The sequence below is a fragment of the Ornithorhynchus anatinus genome, chromosome 1, assembly GCF_004115215.2.
Source record: "Ornithorhynchus anatinus isolate Pmale09 chromosome 1, mOrnAna1.pri.v4, whole genome shotgun sequence".
Lineage (NCBI taxonomy): Eukaryota > Metazoa > Chordata > Mammalia > Monotremata > Ornithorhynchidae > Ornithorhynchus > Ornithorhynchus anatinus.
Window position 1 is genome coordinate 33,297,231 of NC_041728.1, and position 21,899 is coordinate 33,319,129.

Consider the following 21,899-nt stretch of genomic DNA (forward strand, 5'->3'; position numbering starts at 1 on the left):
TTATTATTATTATTATTATTATTATAAAGTTAGGACAGGGAGAGGATTTGAGTAGAAAAATGAGGAGTTCAGTTTTGGACATGTTGATTTTAAGGTGTCAGTGAGGCATCAAAGTTAAGATGTCCTAGAGGCAAGAGGACTTGGAAGATTTCAAAGGAGAGAGGTTGGGGTTAATGAGGTAGATTTGGGAGTCATCCGTGCAGAGATGGTAGTTGAAGCCATGAGAGCAGGGAGCAGGTGCAGATTGAGAAGAGGAGAGGACTCAGGACTGAGCCTCGAACGACACCCCCCCCCCCCCCCCAACAGGTAGTGGGTGGGACGGCAGAGGAAAAGCCGGCGAGAGAGACCGAAAAGAAGCGGCCAGATAGAGCCAGGAGAGGACTGTATCAGAGAAGTCAAGATTAGTCATGTTTCCAGAAGGGGGGCGGTCATCCGTGGTGTCAGGCAACCTAGAGGTCAAGGAGGATTAGGACAGAACAGTCTGTTAGATTTGGTGAGGAGGACACCGGTATCCTTGGAAAGAGCAATTGCAGCGGAGTAAAGGTGGGCAGAAGTCAGATTGCGGAGGGTCGAGGAGGGTGAAAGGGGAGGAAGCAGAGGCGGTAGATGTGAACAACCCATTCCAGGATGGTAAAGGTAACGGGGAGATGAAGCCAAAGCTGGATGGTGCAGAAAGGTCCAGAGAGAGTTGTTTTAGGATGAGACAAAGGGATGTTTAAAAGCTATGATTAAATCAGTCATATTCATTGAGCGCTTACTGTACGCAGAGCCCTGGACTGAGAATTTGGAAAGTGCTCAGTTGGTAGACACGTTGGTAGACACGTTCCCTGCCCGTAGTGAGCTTACAGTCCAGAGGAAGAGAGAAAAAGCAGTGAGAAAGGAGCAATCAGAGAGTGAGCCGTTGAAGATGGCAGCCAGGGAGGAAAGAAGAGTGGGTGCAAGGGTTTACGTGAGGTGGGGGCAGAGGCGTGGGTGTTGGGGCCTCTTTTTCCCAACAGACGGGAGACACCGAGGAGGGTGAGTGAATGGGTTTCCACTTGGGTTTCCTTTTGGAGGTCTGGTTTTGCGTGCCTCCTCCTGCTGCATTTTCTGACTGGAATTTTAATGTCTTCCCATCCCTCACGCCTGTTCTGTGGTTCTCTCCCTTCTCCCCAGTGTGTCCCAAGCCACCAGCACCGGAGAATGGCGGCTACGTATGCCACCCCACGCCCTGCCAGTACCCCCTGACGTCGGGCAGCGTCATCGAGTACCTGTGTGATGAAGGCTACATGCTGAAGGGGGATTACAAATACCTGACCTGTAAGAACGGGGAATGGGACCCTCCCATGGAGATCAGCTGTCGGCTTAGCCCAGGTCAGTGCCGGGCGACTCTGAGGGAGACTGGTCAGGGCGGGAGAGTGGTCAGGGCTCAAGCCCAGTTCCTGTCTTCTTTGCACCGTGGAGTATTGGCCCAGTGAACCTGGCATCCTCCTGACTGGGCCTCCCATTTTCTTGGCCCAGAGGGGTGGGTTAGCCGGCTTCCTTTTCTCTTAACTCCCTCCTTGACTCACACCACCAGAAAGCCCCACAGCTTACGGGAAAATGGGTGTCATGTGCCTATATCGAGGTTTCACGCATGGGTTTCTCATTCAAAGCTGTATTTAACCTAAAATAGCTTACCAGGATTTCCGAGGGGCAAGGAACAACCAGCTCCCTGTGGTATTTGAGGCTTTGGGTCCAGCCAAGAGTTCAGGTGCAGCAACACGGGGGAGTATGAAGATTCTAGGGTGCACCAGAGATTTTGTGCCTTAGGAAGATGAAGCAAAATTAACTCAGGGCGATGGAATTTCATGTTTTTTTTAAAAAAATTGTGTTAAGCGCTTACTGTGTATCAGGCACTGTACTGGACACAGTTCCCGTCCCACGTGGGGCTCACCATTTAATCCCCATTTTACCAATAAGGTAACTGAGACACAGTGAAGTGACTTGCCCAAGGTAACAGCAGACAAGTGGCGGAGCCGGGATTAGAACCCAAGTCCTTCTGACTCCCCAGGCCCGTCCTCTATCCACTAGGCCATGCTGCATTTTTCAAGCCCCTGCCAGGTGCGTGGGAGCCGAACACTGTATTGGCTGCTTGGCCGCAGAGAAGAGAAATTACAGTCCCAGCCTCTGCCCTCAAGGAGCTTATCATCTAATTGCAGAGGTATGCAGACAGAGGAGCAGCATGGCCTAGTGGAAAGATCAAGGGCCTGGAAATCAGAAGGAGCTGGGTTCTAATCCCGGCTTCACCACTTGTCCCCTCTGTGACCGTGGGCAAGTCACTTCACTTTTCTGGGCCTCACTTCATCTGTAAAATGGAGAGTAAAACTGTGATCGCGCATGGGACAAGGACTTGTGTCCCACTGGGTTAGCTCGTATCCATCCCAGTGCTTAGTACAGTGCTTGGCGACGTAGTGAAGTGTTTAACCAATGTCATAAAAAACGGCAGGTGAAAGTGCAAAAACGTACGGGAAAAAGATGGTAAGAAACACACTTGAAATTTAGTGAGACAGCACAGACCCTCTTAGGAAGCATCGTAGTTAGAGAAAACCCAGTGTCTGGAGTTGGTGATCTAATACACCCATCTCAGAGACGGGGATGTCTTTGGTTTATATGAGAGATTGAAAGGCAGCAGTGACAGGTGGGAGGCAGGATCATTGACAGTCAACCAAGGGAGGAATGGCAGTCGGTCCGAAAAGCTCTATAAGAGGGAGGTCCAGGTTCTAAAGCTGTTCACCCTGCACATTGAAATTGGCTGCCTCTGGAAGGCTTGGGGTCGGATGAGAGTGAAGCTCTTCTAATGGCTTCTCGTTTCTGCAGACACGAAATCTCACCCGACGATTGGCGTGCCCACCTTGTCTATCGTGGCCTCCACGGCCAGCTCGGTGGCACTCATCCTCCTCTTAGTTGTGCTCTTCGTTTTGCTGCAGCCGAAACTGAAGTCCTTCCACCACAGCAGGTGAGTTCCCCCGGCGGGCCAGGAAAGAGTGGTGGGGGTTGGGCAGTTGGCTGAGAAGGTTGCTGGGAGCTGCGTGGAAAAGCTGCCCAGGAGAGGTGGGCGGCTGCCTTTCTCTGGAAGTTGGGGCTCTTACCCTTCTCCACCCTCTGGGCTAGGTTGCCAAAGGGCATATGGATCTGGCACTTGTCCCTGACAGAAGCTATTCCAGTCTTCCTTTTGAGGAGTCAGGGCTGAGGGAGAGGGGATGGCCGGAGTCAGGGCTGAGGGAGAGGGGATGGCCAGAGTCAGGCCCGGAGGGGTGGTAGTTGTTTTTCTCCTTCCTTTGTTGGTCATGGAACTTCCTTTTCCGGTGTCCCCTCACCTGGAGCCGCCCAGCCCATGAAAGGGCCAGCCTTGGTTCTCAAATAGGAGACAAGATTGCCTGCCCCCCCCTCCCCTGCAACTAACTATGCGTGTGAGTTTAGCCTGGCAGGCTGAAGTCTGACTGGTCTCGTGTTAGGGTGCAGGCTCTAGGCCAGAATTCCCCCATCACCCACACACCCATAGCAGCCAGGAATTACCTGGGACCACCCAGAAAAGCCATGTTTCACCACCTCCATTTGGCCTCCATTTTCTAGCACTGTCCCCTACTTTGGTTCGCTGTGGCTCATTGAACCTGGAGAACGGGACTGCAGGCAGGTCATTGGAACCGGCGGCCCCCTGGCATGCTGCGAGGGCACACTGCCTATGCCAGCGGTTCTTACCAAATCACATCTCCTAAGTAACCCTTCACAGCTTCCCATGTGACCCAAGATGAAATCAGAAATGATTCTCCTGACTAAAACATCAGGAATTGAGGCACCTGAGAGCTAATAGTGTGAGACAGCAGCACAGTCAATAATCAGTCCATCAGTGGTATTTATCGAGCATTTACTATGTTCAGAGCATTATTCTAAGTGCTTGGGAGAGTATAGTACAACAGAATTAGCAGATAAGTTCCCTGCCCATAATGAGCTTATTACTAATTGTGGTATTTGTAAGTGCTTACTCTGTGTGCCCAGCGCTATCCAGCACTGGATTAGATGCAAGATTATCTACTAGAAGCGGAAACCCCAAATCTTCACCCTCCCTTTCCACGAATCCCATCCCTCATTCATTCAGTCAGTCAGTCAGTCAGTCAGTCGTATTTATTGAACACTTACTATATGCAGAGCAATGTACTAAACCCTTGGAGAGTACAGTTCGGGAATAAAGAGAGACAATCCCTGCCCACAACGGGCTTACAGTCTAGCAGGGAGGAGACAGACGTCAAAACAAGTAACCAGACATCAATAGCATCAATATAAATAAATAGAATTATAGATATAGCTGCATCAAAACAAGTAAACAGGCATTAATGTAAATAAATAGAATTATAGATACGCACATATATATGCAAGTGCTGCAGGGTGGGGGGCGGGGGTAGAGCAAAGGGAGCGAGTAGAGGCGATAATAATAATAATGTTGGTATTTGTTAAGCGCTTACTATGTGCAGAGCACTGTTCTAAGCGCTGGGGGTGATACAGGGTAATCAGGTTGTCCCACGTGAGGCTCACAGTTAATCCCCATTTTACAGATGAGGTAACTGAGGCACAGAGAAGTTAAGTGACTTGCCCAAAGTCACACAGCTGACAAGTGGCAGAGCCGGGAGTCGAACCCATAACTTCTGACTCCGAAGCCCAGGCTCATTTCACTGAGCCACGTGGGGGAGGAGAGGGGGAGCTGAGGAAAAGGGGGGCTTAGTCAGGGAAGCCCTCTTGGAGGAGATGAGCCTGCAGTAGGGCTTTGAAGGGGGGCAAATGTGATCGTTTGGTGGACTTGAGGAGGGAGGGCATTCCAGGCCAGAGGTAGGACGTGGGCCCTCCTCTCAGGCTCCCGTCCCAGTGGTCCAGGAGGGATACCGGCCTTTTCAGCTCTTTGTCCCCAGATTCCTGGGTGGATGGGGGTCACCGTGAGTCCCTAACTGGTTCTGGCTTTCCCCCAACCCGCTCTTCCTCCTCGAATACAGACGTGACCAAGGGGTGTCCGGGAACCAAGTGTCCATCATGGTGGACGGGGTCCAGGTGTCCTTGCCATCGTACGAGGAAGCGGTCTACGGCCACACCGGCAACCACGGCCCCCCGACAGACTCCCGCATCCAGATCGTGCTGTCCGAAGGGGCCGGGCCAAGTGGTGCGAGGGAGATGCTGCAGCAGCAGGCCCTGGACCGGGACCGGAGCGCCCCCGGCTCCTGCCCGGCTGGGGAAGAGGCCGAGGCCCCGGGCCAGTCGGGGTTGTCGAGCGAGGTGCATGGCGCCCAGCGCTCAGAGACTGCCATCGTGCACCAGGCCTGCGCCTCAGCCTCTGCCTCTGCCGCACCCTCCTGGACGGCGGCCCGCAAAGATGCATCGGACTCCGAAAACAGTGACATCCAAAGCCTTTTGTCCCTCACTTCGGAGGAATACACAGATGGTAGGCAGGGGCAGGGTCCGGAGGGGGGGTGTGGCCTGAGGGGGAGCCGGGGGCGGAGGTAGGGTTCCGGGGTGGGGCATGTGACCGGTGAAAGCTTCGCTCCTGCCCTCAGTGCTGATGCCAACCTCAGAGGGAGAGGAGTGGAGGGGAAGAGAGATGTGTGTCCGCAGTTCCCCGAAGCATATTCCCTCTCTAGCAATGGTATTTATTGAGCGCTTATTATAAACAGAGCACTGTACTAAGTATTTGGGGAAGTACAATACCACAGAGTTGGCAGGCACGTTTCCTGCCAACAGCAAGCTTACAGTATTCATTCAATAGTATTTCATTCAGTAGTACTTATTGAGCGCTTAGTATGTGCAGACCACTGTACGATGCACTTGGAATGTACAAATCGGTAACAGAGTCCCTGCCCTTAGATGGGCTTAGTAGTCTAATAGGGGGAGACAGACAAAAACAATAGCAATAAATAGAATCAAGGGGATGAACATCTCATTAAAACAATAGCATATAAAGAGAATCAAGTATACTGTATAGAATGCAGTATAGGGGGAGACGGTCGTTAATATAAATAGGTAATTTGCAATTTAATGTCATTTAAAGATAGGTATAGAAGTGCTGTGGGGTTGGGGATGGGGCAGGTATCAGAGTCCCAAAGGTCCTAGATCCAAGTGCATAGACAAAGCAGAAAGATGGGCAGGCATGGGCAAGACTGCTAGGGCTTAATCCAGGAAGACTTCTTGGAGGAGATATGACCTTAATAATGCTTTGAAGGTGGAGAGAGTGGTAGCTGGCATATATGGAAGGGGAGGGCGTTCCAACTTAGGGAAAGGACGTGGGAAAGAGGTCTGCAGCGAGATAGACGAGGTCGGGGAACGGCGAGTAAGCTGGCCCCAGAAGAGAGGAGTGTGTGGGCCGGGCTATATTAGGAGAGCATTCAGGTAAGGTAAGGGGGGGTGAGCTGGTTGAGAGCTTTAAAGCTGATGGTAAGGATTTTCTGTTGATGTGGAAGTGAATGGGCAACCGCTGGAGGTTCTTGAGGAGTGGGGAGACGTGGACTGGACCTTTTTTTAGAAAAATGATCCGTGCAGCCGAGTGGGATTGGGATTTCTAGGATTTCAACCCCAAGGTCATGGAGCACCGGCCCCAGTAGAGCACATTTTCCTGGGCTGATTCTCTATTCTCTTCTCTCTCTTTTCTGCAGTTAGTAGGGCCACAAGGCAAGGCTTGTTTGTTTGATGAAACTAGGCAGTGGATTGGAGGTAAAGGAAAGTTCTGCTCTCCTGCCTGTAGTGTGGGGCCAGAACAGAGCAGATAAATGAGTGGTTTGAAGAATGAAATCAGTCATATTTACTGAGCGCTTACTGTGTGCAGAGCACTGTATTAAGCGCTTGGGAGAGTACAATACAGACAAGGAAGTATTAGCTGTGCTATGGTTTGCCCTGCCTGCTCTGTAGCCTTGAGCAAGGCATTTAACTTCTCTGGGGCTCAATCTTCTCATCTGTCCAACGGGTATTAAATGCCTACTCTCCCTCCTGCTTAGCCTCTGAGCTCCACATAGGACAGGAGCTCTGTCCAACCTGATTATCTCCTATCTATGGCAGCGCTTCATAGAGAGTCTAACATGTAGTGAGTGCTTCACAAATGTCACAGCTCTTATCATCATCATCATCATCATCACTGTAGTTAGTTGGGCTGTCCAGTAAGATCCAGAGAAGATCTTTTTTAGGACATAGGGGTGTGCTAGAGGCGGAGGCGAAGATGCCATCGGAGGGAGCCGTTGAAGTTGGCAATTTTGAAGATGGCAATTAGGGAGAGGAGAGGTGGGCCGGAGAGTATTTAGAAGGTGAGGGGGTAGATTTTGAAAACAGGAAGGGAATCTCACCTGGAAGGATGAGTGGGTCGGAAGGAGCTGGAGAGGTCTAGAGGATATCACCCCTTCATTTGTGTCCAGTTCATTTGTCAACATTTGAGTCCTTCTCCCCCCGCCCCCACTCCCCCACCCTAGGGCAGAGAGGCTTGCAGGGGCGGGGCCCAGTTAACCATTGTTCTCTTCTCTTTGCCTTGCAGATATTCCATTGTTGAAAGAAGCATGAGGTCTTCTGTGGGCTCCACCCAGCCTCCTTCCTCTTTGCTGCGTCCTTTCCTTCCCCCCACCCCCACCCATTTTGGGTTTCAAGCACTCAGTGCTGCCTCCGCCCCAAGCCCTGGGACCCCAGCGGCCTGCCCCGCGGAGGACATCTTGGAGGAGAAGAATCCCCACCAGAAACCCAAAGGGCGATCGATGATTGACCGGGGATGCCTCTGGCCTCTCCTGCCTGCCCACTTCCGGGCTATGCTGGAGGGGCTGGCCCTTTCTCCCTCCGCCCTCCCCTCCCTCCCTTCCCCTGCCCCCCGGACAGCCGTTCGCCGGCGGCTCCCGCAGACCCCGTTGGGCCTGAGAGCCACTGCGATCATGTGTGCCTTTCCCCCGCTCCCTCCTCACGCCAGCTTTGCTGCTTCCCACAGGCCTTACCGGCTGCCCTCGGCCGTTGCTCCCCGTCTCCTTTCCCTCCCCAGGATGGCCCTAGGGTGAGAAGAGGAGAAATCAGGGGAAGCCCCCCCTTAGCCTTCCTCGTGCGGGACAGCAGATCCCTGCAGCCCCTGGTGGCCATCTTGGAGAGAGGGCGTGGAGAAACACGCAGAATCCTGTCGGCCCCAGCACCTGGAGAGGAGATTCGGGAGACTGTATGATTGAAGCCAGCCCGGGGGTCGGGGTCAGGATGGGTTATCGTTCTTTCTTTAATATGCAATGCCCCACTTCCCGCTCCCAGCTTCCCCCAGCCTTTGGCCCGGAAGTATGGGGGTTGTCTGGAAGGGCCCTAAGCAACTCCCAGTACTAAGCTGCAGACCACTGGGAGGCGGCCCATCCTGGGGAATAACACTCTTCCCCTTCTCCCCGTCTAACAGCTGGGGGAGGTTTCCCAGAGTGTGGCACCTATTTGCTCTCCATCTGCTGCAAAAGAGTGGCCTCCCCCTGGGCCAGTGGTTTTCCTGGTCTCTCCCGCTCAGAATGGGGCAGGGGAGGCCCCCTGGTGCTGCTGTGTCAGAGGGGCTCCGAGCTCATCTTCTATCTTCACCCCTAACCTTTCCCTCCCGTCCCCACCACTCTGCTTCCCTCCTCCACTTCCTCCTCAGGTGTCTCAGTCAACCTCCTTGTCTTCCTGGCCAGTGTGGGGACGGAAGTGTGGTGGGCGGGCGTGCGGCGGGGAGGGCGGTGCTTAGGGTCTCTCCTTCCCACTCACCTGGGCACTGCTTCCCCAGAGCTGGTGGGCGAATGTAACTCGAGCAATGTCGCCATAAGGGCCGGCCAGTGCAGGACCTCCAGACATCCCGCGGTGGTTCCGGATCAAGAGGGAAACATTGGCGCACTCAGGGTCAAATTGCCCTCGGGACCTCTAGCTCGGCGAGTCCCTGTGAGCTTCCGGCCCAGGGAGCGCCCGGTCCCAGCAGACCAGGGTGTTCGGAGACGGGTCGGGTGCCGAGGCTGGAGAAAAACCTGTGGGGCACAGTTGAGGCGGAAGGAGCGTCGAAGTGACCTCCAGTCGTATGGATTGGGGACCGGCAGCCTGGAGGGCTGTACCAGCTGCCTTAGGTGTGTGGTCAGGGGAGAAATGGGGGTGGCAAGGCGCAAGAGAGATCAGCTGGAAGTAGTAGCTTCTCTCAGTCAGCTGCACTCCTTTCCCTCCCCCACCCCCAACCCCCATGCACTTTACCACGCTCTATACGTTCCCTGACTCCCCGCGGTAGGGAGCCGTTTATCTTCTTAAACTCGGGGTAGGTGTCTTCTGGCCCCTGCGACTTCCGTCTTCCCACTCACCACCCCCAAGGTCAGCCGGGCGGACGTGAGCGGCCAAGGAGCTGCGGGCCAGAGGTAGAGAGTCTCAGAATCAGGAGCCCATCAGGAGGCCGTATAGTCCTCCTGTTCCGGGCCCTGCCTTTCTCTCCCCCCACCCCAACTTCCCCTCCCTGGAGGGCACAAGCTGGCTTTGGGCTGGGACCCAAGGCTGGCCCGAGATCACAAAGGAGCAGAAATTTTAGAAAACCATCCCAGCTGGCGAGGCAGAAGGTATTCCCGGCCTCCAGTGCCAGTCTGGTCCTCCTCGCCCGCAACCTTGGAGTGCATATAAAATGTGGGGAGGGGAGGCGTTGCCACTCATGTCTCCTTGGTGGACCCCGCCCCGACTGCCCAGCCCTCTCTAAGGCAGCTGGCCGCTCCTCCCCTTGGCCAGGCCCCTGCTCTCCTGGGACTTCCGTGCATCCTGGTGGGCTGCTGGATCAGGAGGGAATACGATCATCTGGGGTGAGAAAGTCCTCTCCTTGCCCCCCGCCCCCTCCATCCCGAGCCCCACGGGGAGGGGAGCACAGGGAGGGCCACAGGCAAAGCCCATTTGAACTCCGCTGCTGCTGGTTGCCAATACCGCCTCGGCCAGTAACCTGCCGATGTTCCCAGCCCAAAGCCCCCGCGCCCCGCAGCCGCTCCACTCGCTGCAAGTTTCAGAAAGGCTGTGGGCCCAGCCTCTGAAAAGGAATTCAGCTTCTTTCCGGGGATGTGGCTCATGGGCTCAGGAAGGGGTCCTCTTGCCTAGGAAAGAGCATTCGGTGAACTGGGTGGGGGAGAGAGCTAGTTGATGAAGCCGGACCGCAGCGTAGTAGGTGGGTCTGGTGGACGCAGGGATCCCCAGGTCACGGCATCCGAGGACCGGCCGGTTTTCGTTTTGCACAGCAAAGGGACGCTGCAGGCTCACATCCCCAGTCTTGCACAGACACGTCGGAGTGGCCGTGAACTCAGAAGTCTCCTCATTTTTACCGCCCTCCTGCCCTCTTAGAGCCGGATGATTCCTGACCGCCTTCTGCTCTTTCTGCAAGATTGCACTTTGTGCAATTTTTTTTGTCCTCTCTCTCTGGCCCGGGAAATTGGCCCAGGCCCTCTCCACCGTGGCACCAGGTCTCTTTCTTTAATTCCTATCCAGGGCTCCTCTGGTTGAGTCGTGTTTGCTTCCCACAGCATTTCAGTGCACATTTTGTAAACCCCGTGCTTAAAAAAAGAAATAGAAAAGAAAAAATCTTCCACTTCCACCCACCTGTAAAAACCCAGCCCCGCTTCTTCTTTGTCCTTCTCCTTGGCTCTTCCTCCCATCTGGCCTCTTCCCCCTTCCCCCCACCCAAGCCCCCACTCCCTCTTCCTCAGGCTGTGGAGATGGAGAGAAGATAAGAGGACAAGGAAAGGGTGGAATGTGCCTTCTTTCTTTCCCGGGGGCACTGAGGGGCTGCATCGTCAACCTGCCCCCCACCCCGCAGCCACAGCCGTGCCCACCGTCCCCTCCTCCCCACCCAACCCATGGAAGCCTCCGGCCTCTTTCTCCCAATCGGTGGTGGGGAGAGAGTGAAGGGGAGGGGACATGTTGAGGAGCTTTATGTCTCAGGGCGGTGCTGGGGGCAGGAAAGGGGGAGGCAGAGAGGGCAGTGTGGAAGAAAGGCCAGGTTGGAGGTGACCCACAGGCCCCATGCCGCCAATAAGCGTGAAGCCGCCGCCAGGGGTGAGGACGGCAGGGCCGGACTGGTTTTGGGTTCCATCGTGCTTCACTTGGAACAGATGCTTTGAGAGAGTGGCACGGTAGCTCCCCTAAGGAGCCTGGGCGACGGTCCCGCTTCCTGGAGAAGTCACTCGCTCTTCACTCTTGAGTCGATGATCCATTCTGCCCTGAAGGAAACCTCGAACAGACCCCCGGTGGGGAGAAGCGCGTAGCCACCGAGGCAGCTTCTGTAAGCTCACCTCCTCCCCGGTGGGGAGCGGGCAGGGGAAATTGCCACCGCCACCCGCTCCCTGCCACTGCAGCCAGGGAGGACCACCCACCCGACTCCTCGGGCAATGACCCCGCAGCCCCGGGGGGCGGGAGGCGGGCGGGGGCCCGCCCCAGAGCAAGAGAGCCTGGTGGCCTTCCACGCTCTCTTCCCATTTTGCAATCGGCGTTGCACCACTGTGGAACCTCGTGCGTAAATGGTACTGAGATGTAAGTGGGATTCAAAGCAACAACGGATGCAGAATGGATCGGCCGTGCAGGGCGTCGCTCCGTCAGTTTCATTTTGCTTTATTTTATATATATATATTTTTTTGGTATCCTGTACATTGCAGTGGGTGTGAAGATAGTATTTTAATATTTGTACAAAGTTTAATTTAATTTTAATTGTTCTATGTATATAGCTGCATTTCTAAATAATAAAAAAAATGAAAAGGTTCTTTTGAAGCGAGATGCCGGTCGGCGGCGATCTGTTCGGTTGGTCTGCGGCAAAGCCCGGGGTGAAGGGGGTTTGGGCGGTCGGGCCGTGTCGGGGCGTCCGTGTCGAGCCCGTAGAGGCGTGACGGGCCTCGGGCAGGGCCGGACAGACGGCCGGCTCGCCGAACCCCACCCGTGAGCCCCCCACCGGGCTCGGCCGCAGAAAGCGAGTAACCCCCCCGGCCTGGATGAGCTGGGCCAGCCGGTAGAGGGGCCCCCGAGGAACCCAGCCTGGCCCAGGAGGGCTCCCTCCGCTGGCTCCTCAGACTGCCCTGGTCTCACCCGTCCGTGACCTCTTGCCCCCCGGGACCCGGAGTTGCCCGAGCCACCACGAGGTGCGAGGTGTGGAGGGGCCAGTGGAGGGTCTCAGAAGTTGCCTAAGCCCCAACCTGCCCAGGAGCCCTGGAGCACACTGATCTGGCGTTTGTCCCTGACTTGGCATTGTTCCTTCTAGACCATAAATAAAATGGTGGTATTTATTAAGCGCTTACTATGTGCAAAGCACTGTTCTAAGCCCTGGGGGGGAATACAAGGCGATCAGGTTGTCCCACGTGGGGCTCAGTTTTTAATCCCCATTTTACAGATGAGGGAACTGAGGCACAGAGAAGTTAAGTGACTTGTCCAAAGTCACACAGCTGGCAAGCGGCTGAGCTAGGATTCGAACCCATGACCCGTGACTCCCAAGCCCGGGTTCTTTCCACTGAGCCACGCTGCCTCTCAACTCACTGGGGGCAGGGAATGCGTCTACCAACTCTTTTGTATTGTAATAATGATTGTGATATTTGTCACAATCGGTGCTCCGGGTCAGTCACTGTATTAAGTGCTGGGGTGGATGCAGCCAATGCGGTTGGACACAGTCCCCGCCCCACCCGGGGCTCACGTTTTACAGAGGAGGACATTAGTGCACAGAGGACTGACGTGACTTGCCCAAGGTCACACAGCAGACAAGCGGTAGAGCCGGATTTAGAACCCAGGTCCTACGGTGGTCTCCCAAGCGGCGCTCAGTAAATACCAATGTTAGATCGATTGCCGAGAGAGACCTTGCCCTCGGTGTGAAGCGTTCAGGCATGTGTCTTTCGAAATTTGAGGGGGAAGGGAGGGAGGGAAGGGCTGGAGGGCTGGCCCCCACCTCCTTGAAGAAAAGGGTAGGGCCCAGGGCCCTCTGTAGTTCCATGTGCTTCCGTTCCCTGCACACTGCTGGGGGAATAATGGTCATTAGAATCGTAGTATTTGTTAAGTGCTTACTATGTGTCAAACAGTGAAACAGCTCCCACATGGGTCTTACTTATGTGTTGAGTTGGAGGGAGAACAGCGATCGAATCCCCATTTTGCAGGTGAGGGAACCGAGGCCCAGAGGAGTTAAGTGATTCGCCCGAGGTCGAACAGCGGAAGGGTGGCGGAGCCAGGATTAGAACCCAGGTTCTTGGGCTCCCAGGCCCGTGATCTGTCCGCTAGGCCATGCTTCTTTCTGGAAAGGGATAACACATGGTTTGGAGACACGTGACAACCGCCCGGGCTGTACAGTTGCTTTTTCTGCATGCATCTGGGCTCTGCGTCCGTTAGATACAACCGACTCCCTCCAGGTTGGAGGTGGGACAGCACAGGGGGAGGTTGAGTTGAAGAGTATCGTCTGCACATTCTCTCTTCAGGAGAGTGGGGCCGACTTAACTAAACGGGACTTGTTAAGCAAATGTGCCGAGTACCATACTAAGCACTGGGGAGGTACTAGGTGATCTGGCCGGAAGTATTCCCTGTCCCACACGGGGGTCGTAGTCTAAGGTGGGGGTGGGGGGAGAGAACAGATACTGATTCCCTATTTTACAGTCGAGGAAATGGAGATCCAGAGAAGCAAAGCGAACTTGCCCAGGGTGACCCGGAAGACAGCTGGCAGAGCAGGGATTAGAACCCGGGTGGGCCGAGCCCCACGTCCACCGAGTCCCAGGCCCGCGCTCCACCCGCTGGGCCATGCCGCTGTGTCGGCTCGGTCTCCTACTGGCCGTGGCATCTCTGGAGCAAACGGACCCCTCCGTGCCCCCAACGGACGTACTGCCGCAGGCAGTTCTGGAAGGAAGCTGGAGCCCCGCTCTGGAAGAAAGAGGAGCCAGCGGCTTGCGGGCTTGGGGCTCCGTTGGCAGTCGAGCACGCGTTGGCCTGGACGGTCATCACGGGTGCTAGTTTTCATTGCAGGTTAATTTTCATAGAACAATAGCAATAATATGTGAAGCACTTACTATGCATCTGGCATTGTACTGAGCAATACGATCGAACGAATGAATACAAGATGATCAGGTTGGACACAGTCCCTGTCTCACTCGGGGCTCACGGTCTAAATACCCATTTTACAGACGAGGGAACTGAGGCACAGAGAAGTGAAGCGACTTGCCCAAGCTAATAGATGACTGACATATGATATCTCTGATGGTTAGTAGATACCATGTCAGATGGTGAATGTGCATGAGAAGCGGCCAATCTTACTTCAGGATGCGCTGCTCTTCATCTGGGGATGAAGGAGAGTCTGCTCGGGTCAGCCATCACTAACTTTTACTGAGCCCCTACCGTGGACAGAGGACTGTACAAAGCATTTGAGAGAGGGCAGTAGGATTGTCTACAATAGTAGACATGGAGCCCTCATTTCCCCTCCGCTCTCCCCTCTGCATTTGGTTGTGTTTCCTTTAAGCCCTTTGTCACTTACCCCCAAGCTCCACTGCACTTACAGAAATATCCTTCTACTCTACTATTTCCCCTGTCAATCAATCAATGGATTTATCAAGCCTCTGCTGTGTGCCGAGCACTGTACTGAGCGACTGGGAGGGTACAATACAACAAGAGTTGGCAGCTATGTTCCCTGCCCATGACGATCTTACGGTCTAGTCTATCGTGATTTATTTTCATTCTTGTCTCCCCTGTAGACTAAATCCCTTGTGGGCAGGGACTGCATCCACAGACTGCTGCTTTATACTTTCCCTAGCTCAAGTCCCGTGCTCTGTGCACAGTAAATGCCACAGATCGACTGGTATCTGACCTCAAGTAGATTACAACTCTGCAGGGGAGACAGAGACTAAAAGAAATTCTGCATAGGGGAAGAAAAAGGAAAAGGAGATAGGTGCGTGAATTAGAACACTATTACTAGAATATGCAGGGTTTGTACAAAACTGTTACGGGAGCCTGTGAGTGAGAGAGTTTCAGGTGGTACAGAAAAGGAGATACGTCCATGAGCTAGTCCGTTAATATTGGGTACGTACAAAACTACTCTGGAAATCTGAGAGTCAAAGCATTTAAATGGTGCAGAAAAGGAGATATACGCATGAACTAGTTCATTAGTGTTCAGGTATGTAGAATATGTATAAAAACGCTTATGGGAGCCTGCGAGTGAAGAGTTCAGGTGGCGCAGAAGAGGTACAAGCTTCCTGGCTAGATTTTAAGCTCAAAGAAGGCAGAGATCATGTCTACTTACTCTGTTGTAGCCTCCCAGGCACTTAGTACAATGCTGAGCACAGAATAGGAGTCCAAAACCACCACTGACGGTGATATCTAGAGAGTGATATCTAGCCAGACTTCAGAAAGGCTTTGCTTATCCCCGTGGCAGGAGCAAGTGCCTTTGGCAGTCACACCCAACGCTAGCTTGACTGACAATCAGAAGCAGTCTTGCGTAGTGGAGAGAGCCTGGGCCTGGGAATCAGGACCTGGGTTCTACTCCCAGCTCTGCCAATTGCTTATTTTGTGGCCTTGGACAAGTAACTTCACTTCTCCATACCTCAGTTTCCTCAACTGTAAAATGGGAATTAAATACTGCTCTCCCTCCTACTTAAACTGTGAGCCATGCAGGAAAGGGACTGTGTCCAACCTAATTAACCTGTACCTACCACAGCATTTAGAACACTGTTTGACTCACAGTAAATGCTTAACAAGTACCATTTAAAAAAAAAAATCCCACATCTGGGGGGTGTCCTGGAATCTCCTTTATACACCCTTTGGAATCCTGAGTGTGGGAGGGGTCTTGCCCATTTTCTGCGGTGACCCCCACCCCATGCCATGGGAACAGAGCCAAGGGTAATGATAGCACTCATGGAGCACTTCCTGTTTGCAAAGCAATGTATTGAGGACTGGGAGAGAGTACACAAGTGGGAATTAGACATGCGCCCTATCCAGCGGGGAGGCTCACAAACTGCGAACAACATTTTGAACACTGGAAGCACCTTGTAGTTGGTGACCAAGGACTGTCTGCTGGAGGGAGAGGTGTGTGAAACTCACTGTCTTTCCTGGTTCTCCTATCTCTGGCCGCTCATTCTCAGTCACTTTTCTGGTCTCCTCCTCTGCTTCCCACCCCCTAACTTTGGGAGTCCCTGAGAGTTCACTTCTGGGTCCCCTTCTATTCTCCATCTACACCCATTCCCTTGGAGAACTCATTCACTCACATGGCTTCAAATACCACCTCTTTGCAGATGATACCCAAGTCTACATCTCCAGCCCTGATCGCTCGTCCTCTTGGCATTTCCTCCTGCCTTCAAGACATCTCAACTTGGGATGTCCTCCCATCACCTCAAACATAATATGCCTACAACAGAACTTCTTATCTTCCCACCCAAACTCTGTCCTCCCCCTGACTTTCCCATCACTATACACTGTGCCACCATCCTTCCAGTCTCACAAGCCCATGACCTTGGTGTTATCCTTGGCTCCTCTCTCTCATTCAACCCACATATTCATTCCATTATTAAATCCTGTCAGTTCAACCTTCACGACATCACTGAAATCTGCCCTTTTCTCCATCCCACCTTGATTACCCTATCAGCCTCCTTGCTGATGTCCCAGCATCCTGTCTCTCCCCTCTCCAGTCCATACTTCACTCTGCTGCCCAGATCATTTTTCTACAGAAATGTTCAGGCCACGTTTCCTCATTCCTCAGGAAACTCCATTGGTTGCCCCTCCACCTCCACATGAAACCCAACTCCTCACCATTGGCTTTAAAGCAGTCAATCACTTTTCCCTCTCCTCCCTCACCTTGCTACTCTCCTACTACAACCCAGCCCACACACTTTGCTCCACTGATGCTAACCTTCTCACTGTACCTCAGTTTTGTTTGTCTTGCCTCCTTCCTCTTGCCCACATCCTGCCTCTGACCTGCTACGCCCTCCCTTTTCATATCTGACAATGACTCTCTCCCCCTTCAAAGCTTTGCTGAAGGCACATCTCCTCCAAGAGGCCTTCCCTCTTTTCCTCTTCTCCCACTTTCTTCTGCATCATCCTGATTTGCTCCGTTTATTCTCCCCCCTCCCAGTCTCATAGGGCTTATGTGCATATCTATAATTTATTTATGTCTCCCTCTCTAGATGTCTGTCTCCCTCTCTAGATGTAAACTCACTGTGGGCAGGGAATGTCTGTTATATTGTCATAGTGTACTCTCCCACATGCTTAGTACGGTGCTCTGCACACAGTAAGCACTCAATAAATACAATCGACTGACTGCCTTTCACTCTTTTTTGCATAAAGGGCAAGCTATTAACTTCCTGCACCCAGGTATGTAAGCTCCTTGTGGGCAGGGAACATATCCATCTACTCTCCTGTGTATTGGACCCTCCCAAGTGCTTATTACAGTGCTCTGCACACAGTAAGTGCTCAGTAATATCTCACTGAGCTGCAAGGAGTCTAAAACTCTACTCCTCTAGTCACGGTGCCTTAGTGTTGAGAAGCAGCATAGCCTAGTGGATAGAACATGGGCCTGAGAGTCACGAAGACCTGGCTTCTAATTCCAGCTGTCACTGTCTGCTGTGTGACTTTGGGCAAGTCACTTCACTTCCTAGCGGTTAGAACAGTGCCTGGCACATAGTAAGTGCTTAACAGATACCATCATCATCATTCTCTGTTCCCTCATCTTTAAAGCAGCCTTAAGACTGTGAACCCCATGTGGGACAGGGACTGTATCCAACCTGACTAGCTTATATCCCAGTGCTTACTACGGTGCCTGGCACACAACAAGTGCTTAATAAATTCTGTGAAAAAAAACCACAATATTACCCAATTAATTAATCCAAAAGAATGAAGGGGTATACAATCTTCCCAAAATCCAAAAGAAAATTCTGTGTAAATCTTCTGAAGAGCTCAAAGGCTCTGATAAATCATGTCCATGAATCGAAGGTACAATAGAAAAGAATGCGAAAACCACGATTTAAGACCGACTGATTGATTGATTACAGCAACTCACCTTGTGCTCGGGCCAAATTCAGGAAACGGGTTTGATTCATCAATCCCTTGATAATCATTGTGGTATTTACTGAATGCTTATTATGTGCCAAAGCACTGTAAATGCAAGCGATTCAGGTCATACACAGTCCCTGTGCCACATGGGGCTTATAGTAGGAGGGACCACGGAGTCCCATCCAATCCCCATTTTCCAGATGATAAAACTGAGCCCCAGGGTAACAGTACAGGCAGGTGGAGGTAGTACCCAGGTCCTCTGCTAGGTGACATTGCTCATATTTCCTAAAGGTATTGGTTAAGCAGACGGAGAAAAACCACCCCACCCGCTCTTAAATTAGATTGAGAGTAAAGTGGGGGAGATCGTCTCCTACCAGGGGCCACATCAGCCATTAACAAATAAGAAGCAGCATGGCCTAGTGGAAAGAGCACAGGCCTGGGAGTCAGAAGGACCTGGTTCTAATCCTGGTTTCTGCCCAGTTTCACAACTACGAACAGCCGTAAATTCTAGAGAAGGAGGAAGACATTAAAATCAATTACAGATGGATACGTTCGTAACTTCGTAACTTCCGTAGGGGGTGGGTATGTGCCAAACACTGTTCTAAGCGCTGGGGTAGGTACCAACTAATCAGGTCCCACATGGGGCTCTGGGTTCTAATGCCTGCTCCAGCACTTGTCTGCTCTGCGACCCTGGTTAAGTCACTTTGCTTCTCTATGCCTCAGTTATCTCATCTGTAAAATGGGGGTTAAGGCTGTGGGTCAGTGACCGTGTCCAACCTGATTAGCTTTTATCTACCCCAGCTCTTAGAACACTGCTTGACACATAGTAAGCGCGTAAGAAATACCACCATCATCATCATCATGACCAAAGTCAGAGAAAAAACAGGCTATGGATCCCCGTTTTGCAGAGGAAGTTACTGAGACACAGTGAAGTGGCTTGCCCAAGGTGGTACAGCAGACAAGGGGCAGAGCTGGGATTAGAATCCAGGTCCTTTGACTCCCAGGCCTGGGCTCTTCCCACTAGGCCTCGCTGCTTCTCGCTAGCCTACACTGATTCTCAGGTTGGGTGGGCAGATGAGACTCCTTTTCTGAGGTGTCCGGTTTTACCCTATCCTTCTTGTTGTAACTGCCTTTTGCCTCAGAAACAGAAATAGAAACTTTTGCCTTTTACCATTTGCTCATTCAGATCTCTTTCTCTAGGTTCTGTTAGACCCTCAGGATCATTTTTTAAAAATGGTATTTGATAAGAGCTTACTATGTGTCAGGCATTGTGCTAGGTACTGGGTTAGATTACAAACTAATCAGATTGGACAGAGTCTCTGTCCTATGTGGCACTCGCAGTCCTAAACCCCATTTTACGAATGAGGTAACGAGGCCCGGAGAAGATAAGTGATTTGCCCAAGGTCACACAGCAGACAAGTGGTGGAGCTGGAATTAGAACCCAGGTCCTTCTGCCTCCCAGACCCATGCTCCATCCTCTAGGCTTCTCTGCATCCCCCGTTTAGACCGAGAGCCCATTGTTGGGCAGGGATTGTCTCTATCTGCTGTCAAATTGTACATTCCAAGCGCTTAGTACAGTGCTCTGCACATAGTAAGCGCTCGATAAATACGATTGAATGAATGAATGAATGCATCATCTGCATCATTTCTTTTAGCTCTGCCCTTTCCCTACCCTCTTCTGGATCACAATGGCTCCCTCCCCTCTCTTACCCAGGACGGGACTGACTCGCCCACCCACCCAAATCGTCCCGTCTGCCTGCGCTCCCGCCCGCCCCCCAGCCCCCAACCACCGAGGCTCTGGGAGCCAAATTCTCATCCAAACCAAACCGAGATAACTCTTCAAAGACAATTTCACAAGGAAGGACGCAAGCACAGAACATCTGTTTCCCTTCATCACACCAGGCTGATGGCCAGCCAGGAAAGGAGAGCTATTGTCTGTGGGAACGACGTATTCCCTTGGAATTCCATTTATAATCATTTCCTTACTCTCCCCATGGCTCGCAGTTTTCCCTTCAATGTTTGCTCACAGCTTTAAATATTAATCTCAGATTGGTAAAATGGAAATTTCCAGGACTGCCCACAGCGCGCCGTTATGTGAAATTATTGCTGTTATCACTCACACTGATGAAGGGCTGCGGATGTGCAGAGCACTGTACTAAAGCGGGTGTGAGTAGGGAGTGTGAATGCAGGACCACCACTGAACACTCAGCCCCTCACTCCCAAAGGACTCGCAGCGTGAGTGGGTGAGAAAGGACAAGGGGACAATGAGAATAGAATTCCAACAATTTGAACCGAGGCCGCAAAACGAGTAAAAATTCAACCATCTAAAATGTCACTAGCAAAACGGGCACCGGGTCAGATGGCTGGGTCACAGCCCTTGTTGGGTAAAGAGCCGTGTGATTTCCAATGGGCCGGAGGGGCCTGGGTGATGGAAAGCTGGCTAAGGAATTGCAGGGAAGGAATGGAGAGGGGAAAGCTATATTTCCCAGGTAGCAAATGGGCCGACTGCTTACACTTCCCAGAGGCCCTCGCAGGTTTCTCAGGGGAGTTTGCCTTCAAAACCTAAAGTGGAAAGCTACACCCTGTAATTTCTTAAACTCAGACTTGTTAAGTGTTTACTATGTACCAGGCACTGCACGAAGCGCTGGGGCAGATACAAGCTAATCAGGTTGGACATAGTCCCTGACCCACAGCCTTAACCCCCATTTTACAGATGAGATAACTGAGGTACAGAGAAGCAAAGTGACTTAACCAGGGTCACAGAGCAGACAAGTATTGAAGCAGGCATTAGAACCCAGAGCCCCATGTGGGACCCGATTAGCTGTTATCTCCCCAGAGCTTAGAACAGTGCTTGGCACATACCCACCCCCTACGGAAATTACGTTCATATCCATCTGAAATTGATTTTAATGTCTTCCTCCATCTCTAGAATTTACGGCTGTTTGTAGTGGTGAAACTGGGCACGTGGAGCTGCCGTCGTGATCTTAGGAGGGTTTTGAAGTGGGGAAAAGAGGTGGACTGTAGGAGGTAAAAGGGGATGGAGTTCCGGGCCCAAGGTAGAATGTGGGCAAGGACTTGGTAGCAAGATGAGATCAAGGTACAGAGAGTAGGTTGGGGTACAGAAGCAGAGTGTGCAGGGTGGCTTGTAGCCGATGAGCAAGTTTAGGTAGGCAGAAGAGAGCGGAATGAGTGCCTTAAAGCCAATGGTAAGGAGTTTCTGTTTGATGCAGAGGTGGACAGGCAACCACTGTTCTTGAGGAGTGAGGAGAACTGGACTGAACGTTTCTGTAGAAAAATGATCCAGGCAGCAGAGTGAAGTATGAACTGGAGTGGGGAAAGAGACAGGAGGCAGGGAGGTCAGTGAGGAGGCTGATGCAGTAGTCAAGGCAGGAAATGATGATCAACCAATGGTATTTACGGAGCACTTACTGAGTGCAGAGCATTTGGAGTACAGTACTATGGAGTCGGTAGACGCGTACCCTGTGATGAATGCTTGGATCACTCTGGTAGCAGTTTGGAAGCGTTTCTCTGTGAGCCTCCCTTACCCCCTGGGCTTTGAGCTTTCCGCCCCCTTTAATAATAATAATAATAATAAAAAGAAGAATATTTATTAAGCACCTACTATGTGTCAAGCACCGGTTTTAGTGCTGGATAGATATAAATTCATCCGGTTGGACACAGTCCCTGTCCCACATGGGGTGAACAGTGTGAAGGGGAGGGAGGACAGGTACTGAATCCCCATTTTCTAGATGAGGTGACTGAGGCACAGAGAAGTGAATAGACTTGCCCAAGGTCACACAACAAGCAAGTGTAGGGTGGGGAGTAAGACCCAGGTCCTCTGCCTCCCAAGCCCGTGCCCTTCCCATTAGGTCACACTGCTTCTCTTAGCCTGATCTACCCTCCTGGCCTCAGGATGTGGACTGGATGATAATTTAGAAAAA

At 52.3% G+C, this 21,899-nt stretch overlaps 1 protein-coding gene across 9 annotated transcripts in view; it reads left to right on the plus strand.

The window, feature by feature from the left end:
* The window catches only part of SUSD6 (sushi domain containing 6), a 133,449-nt gene extending 121,716 nt beyond the window's left edge, over positions 1–11,733 (plus strand). For all 9 annotated transcript variants that reach the window (XM_029059998.2, XM_029059989.2, XM_029060026.2 and 6 more), the window contains 4 exons: positions 1,156–1,353; positions 2,839–2,977; positions 5,004–5,446; positions 7,517–11,733. In XM_029059998.2, the coding sequence (XP_028915831.1) occupies positions 1,156–1,353; positions 2,839–2,977; positions 5,004–5,446; positions 7,517–7,542 (806 nt within the window). In that variant the 3' untranslated portion in view covers positions 7,543–11,733. The remainder of the gene's footprint in view (positions 1–1,155; positions 1,354–2,838; positions 2,978–5,003; positions 5,447–7,516) is intronic.
* Positions 11,734–21,899: the final 10,166 nt, after the last annotated feature.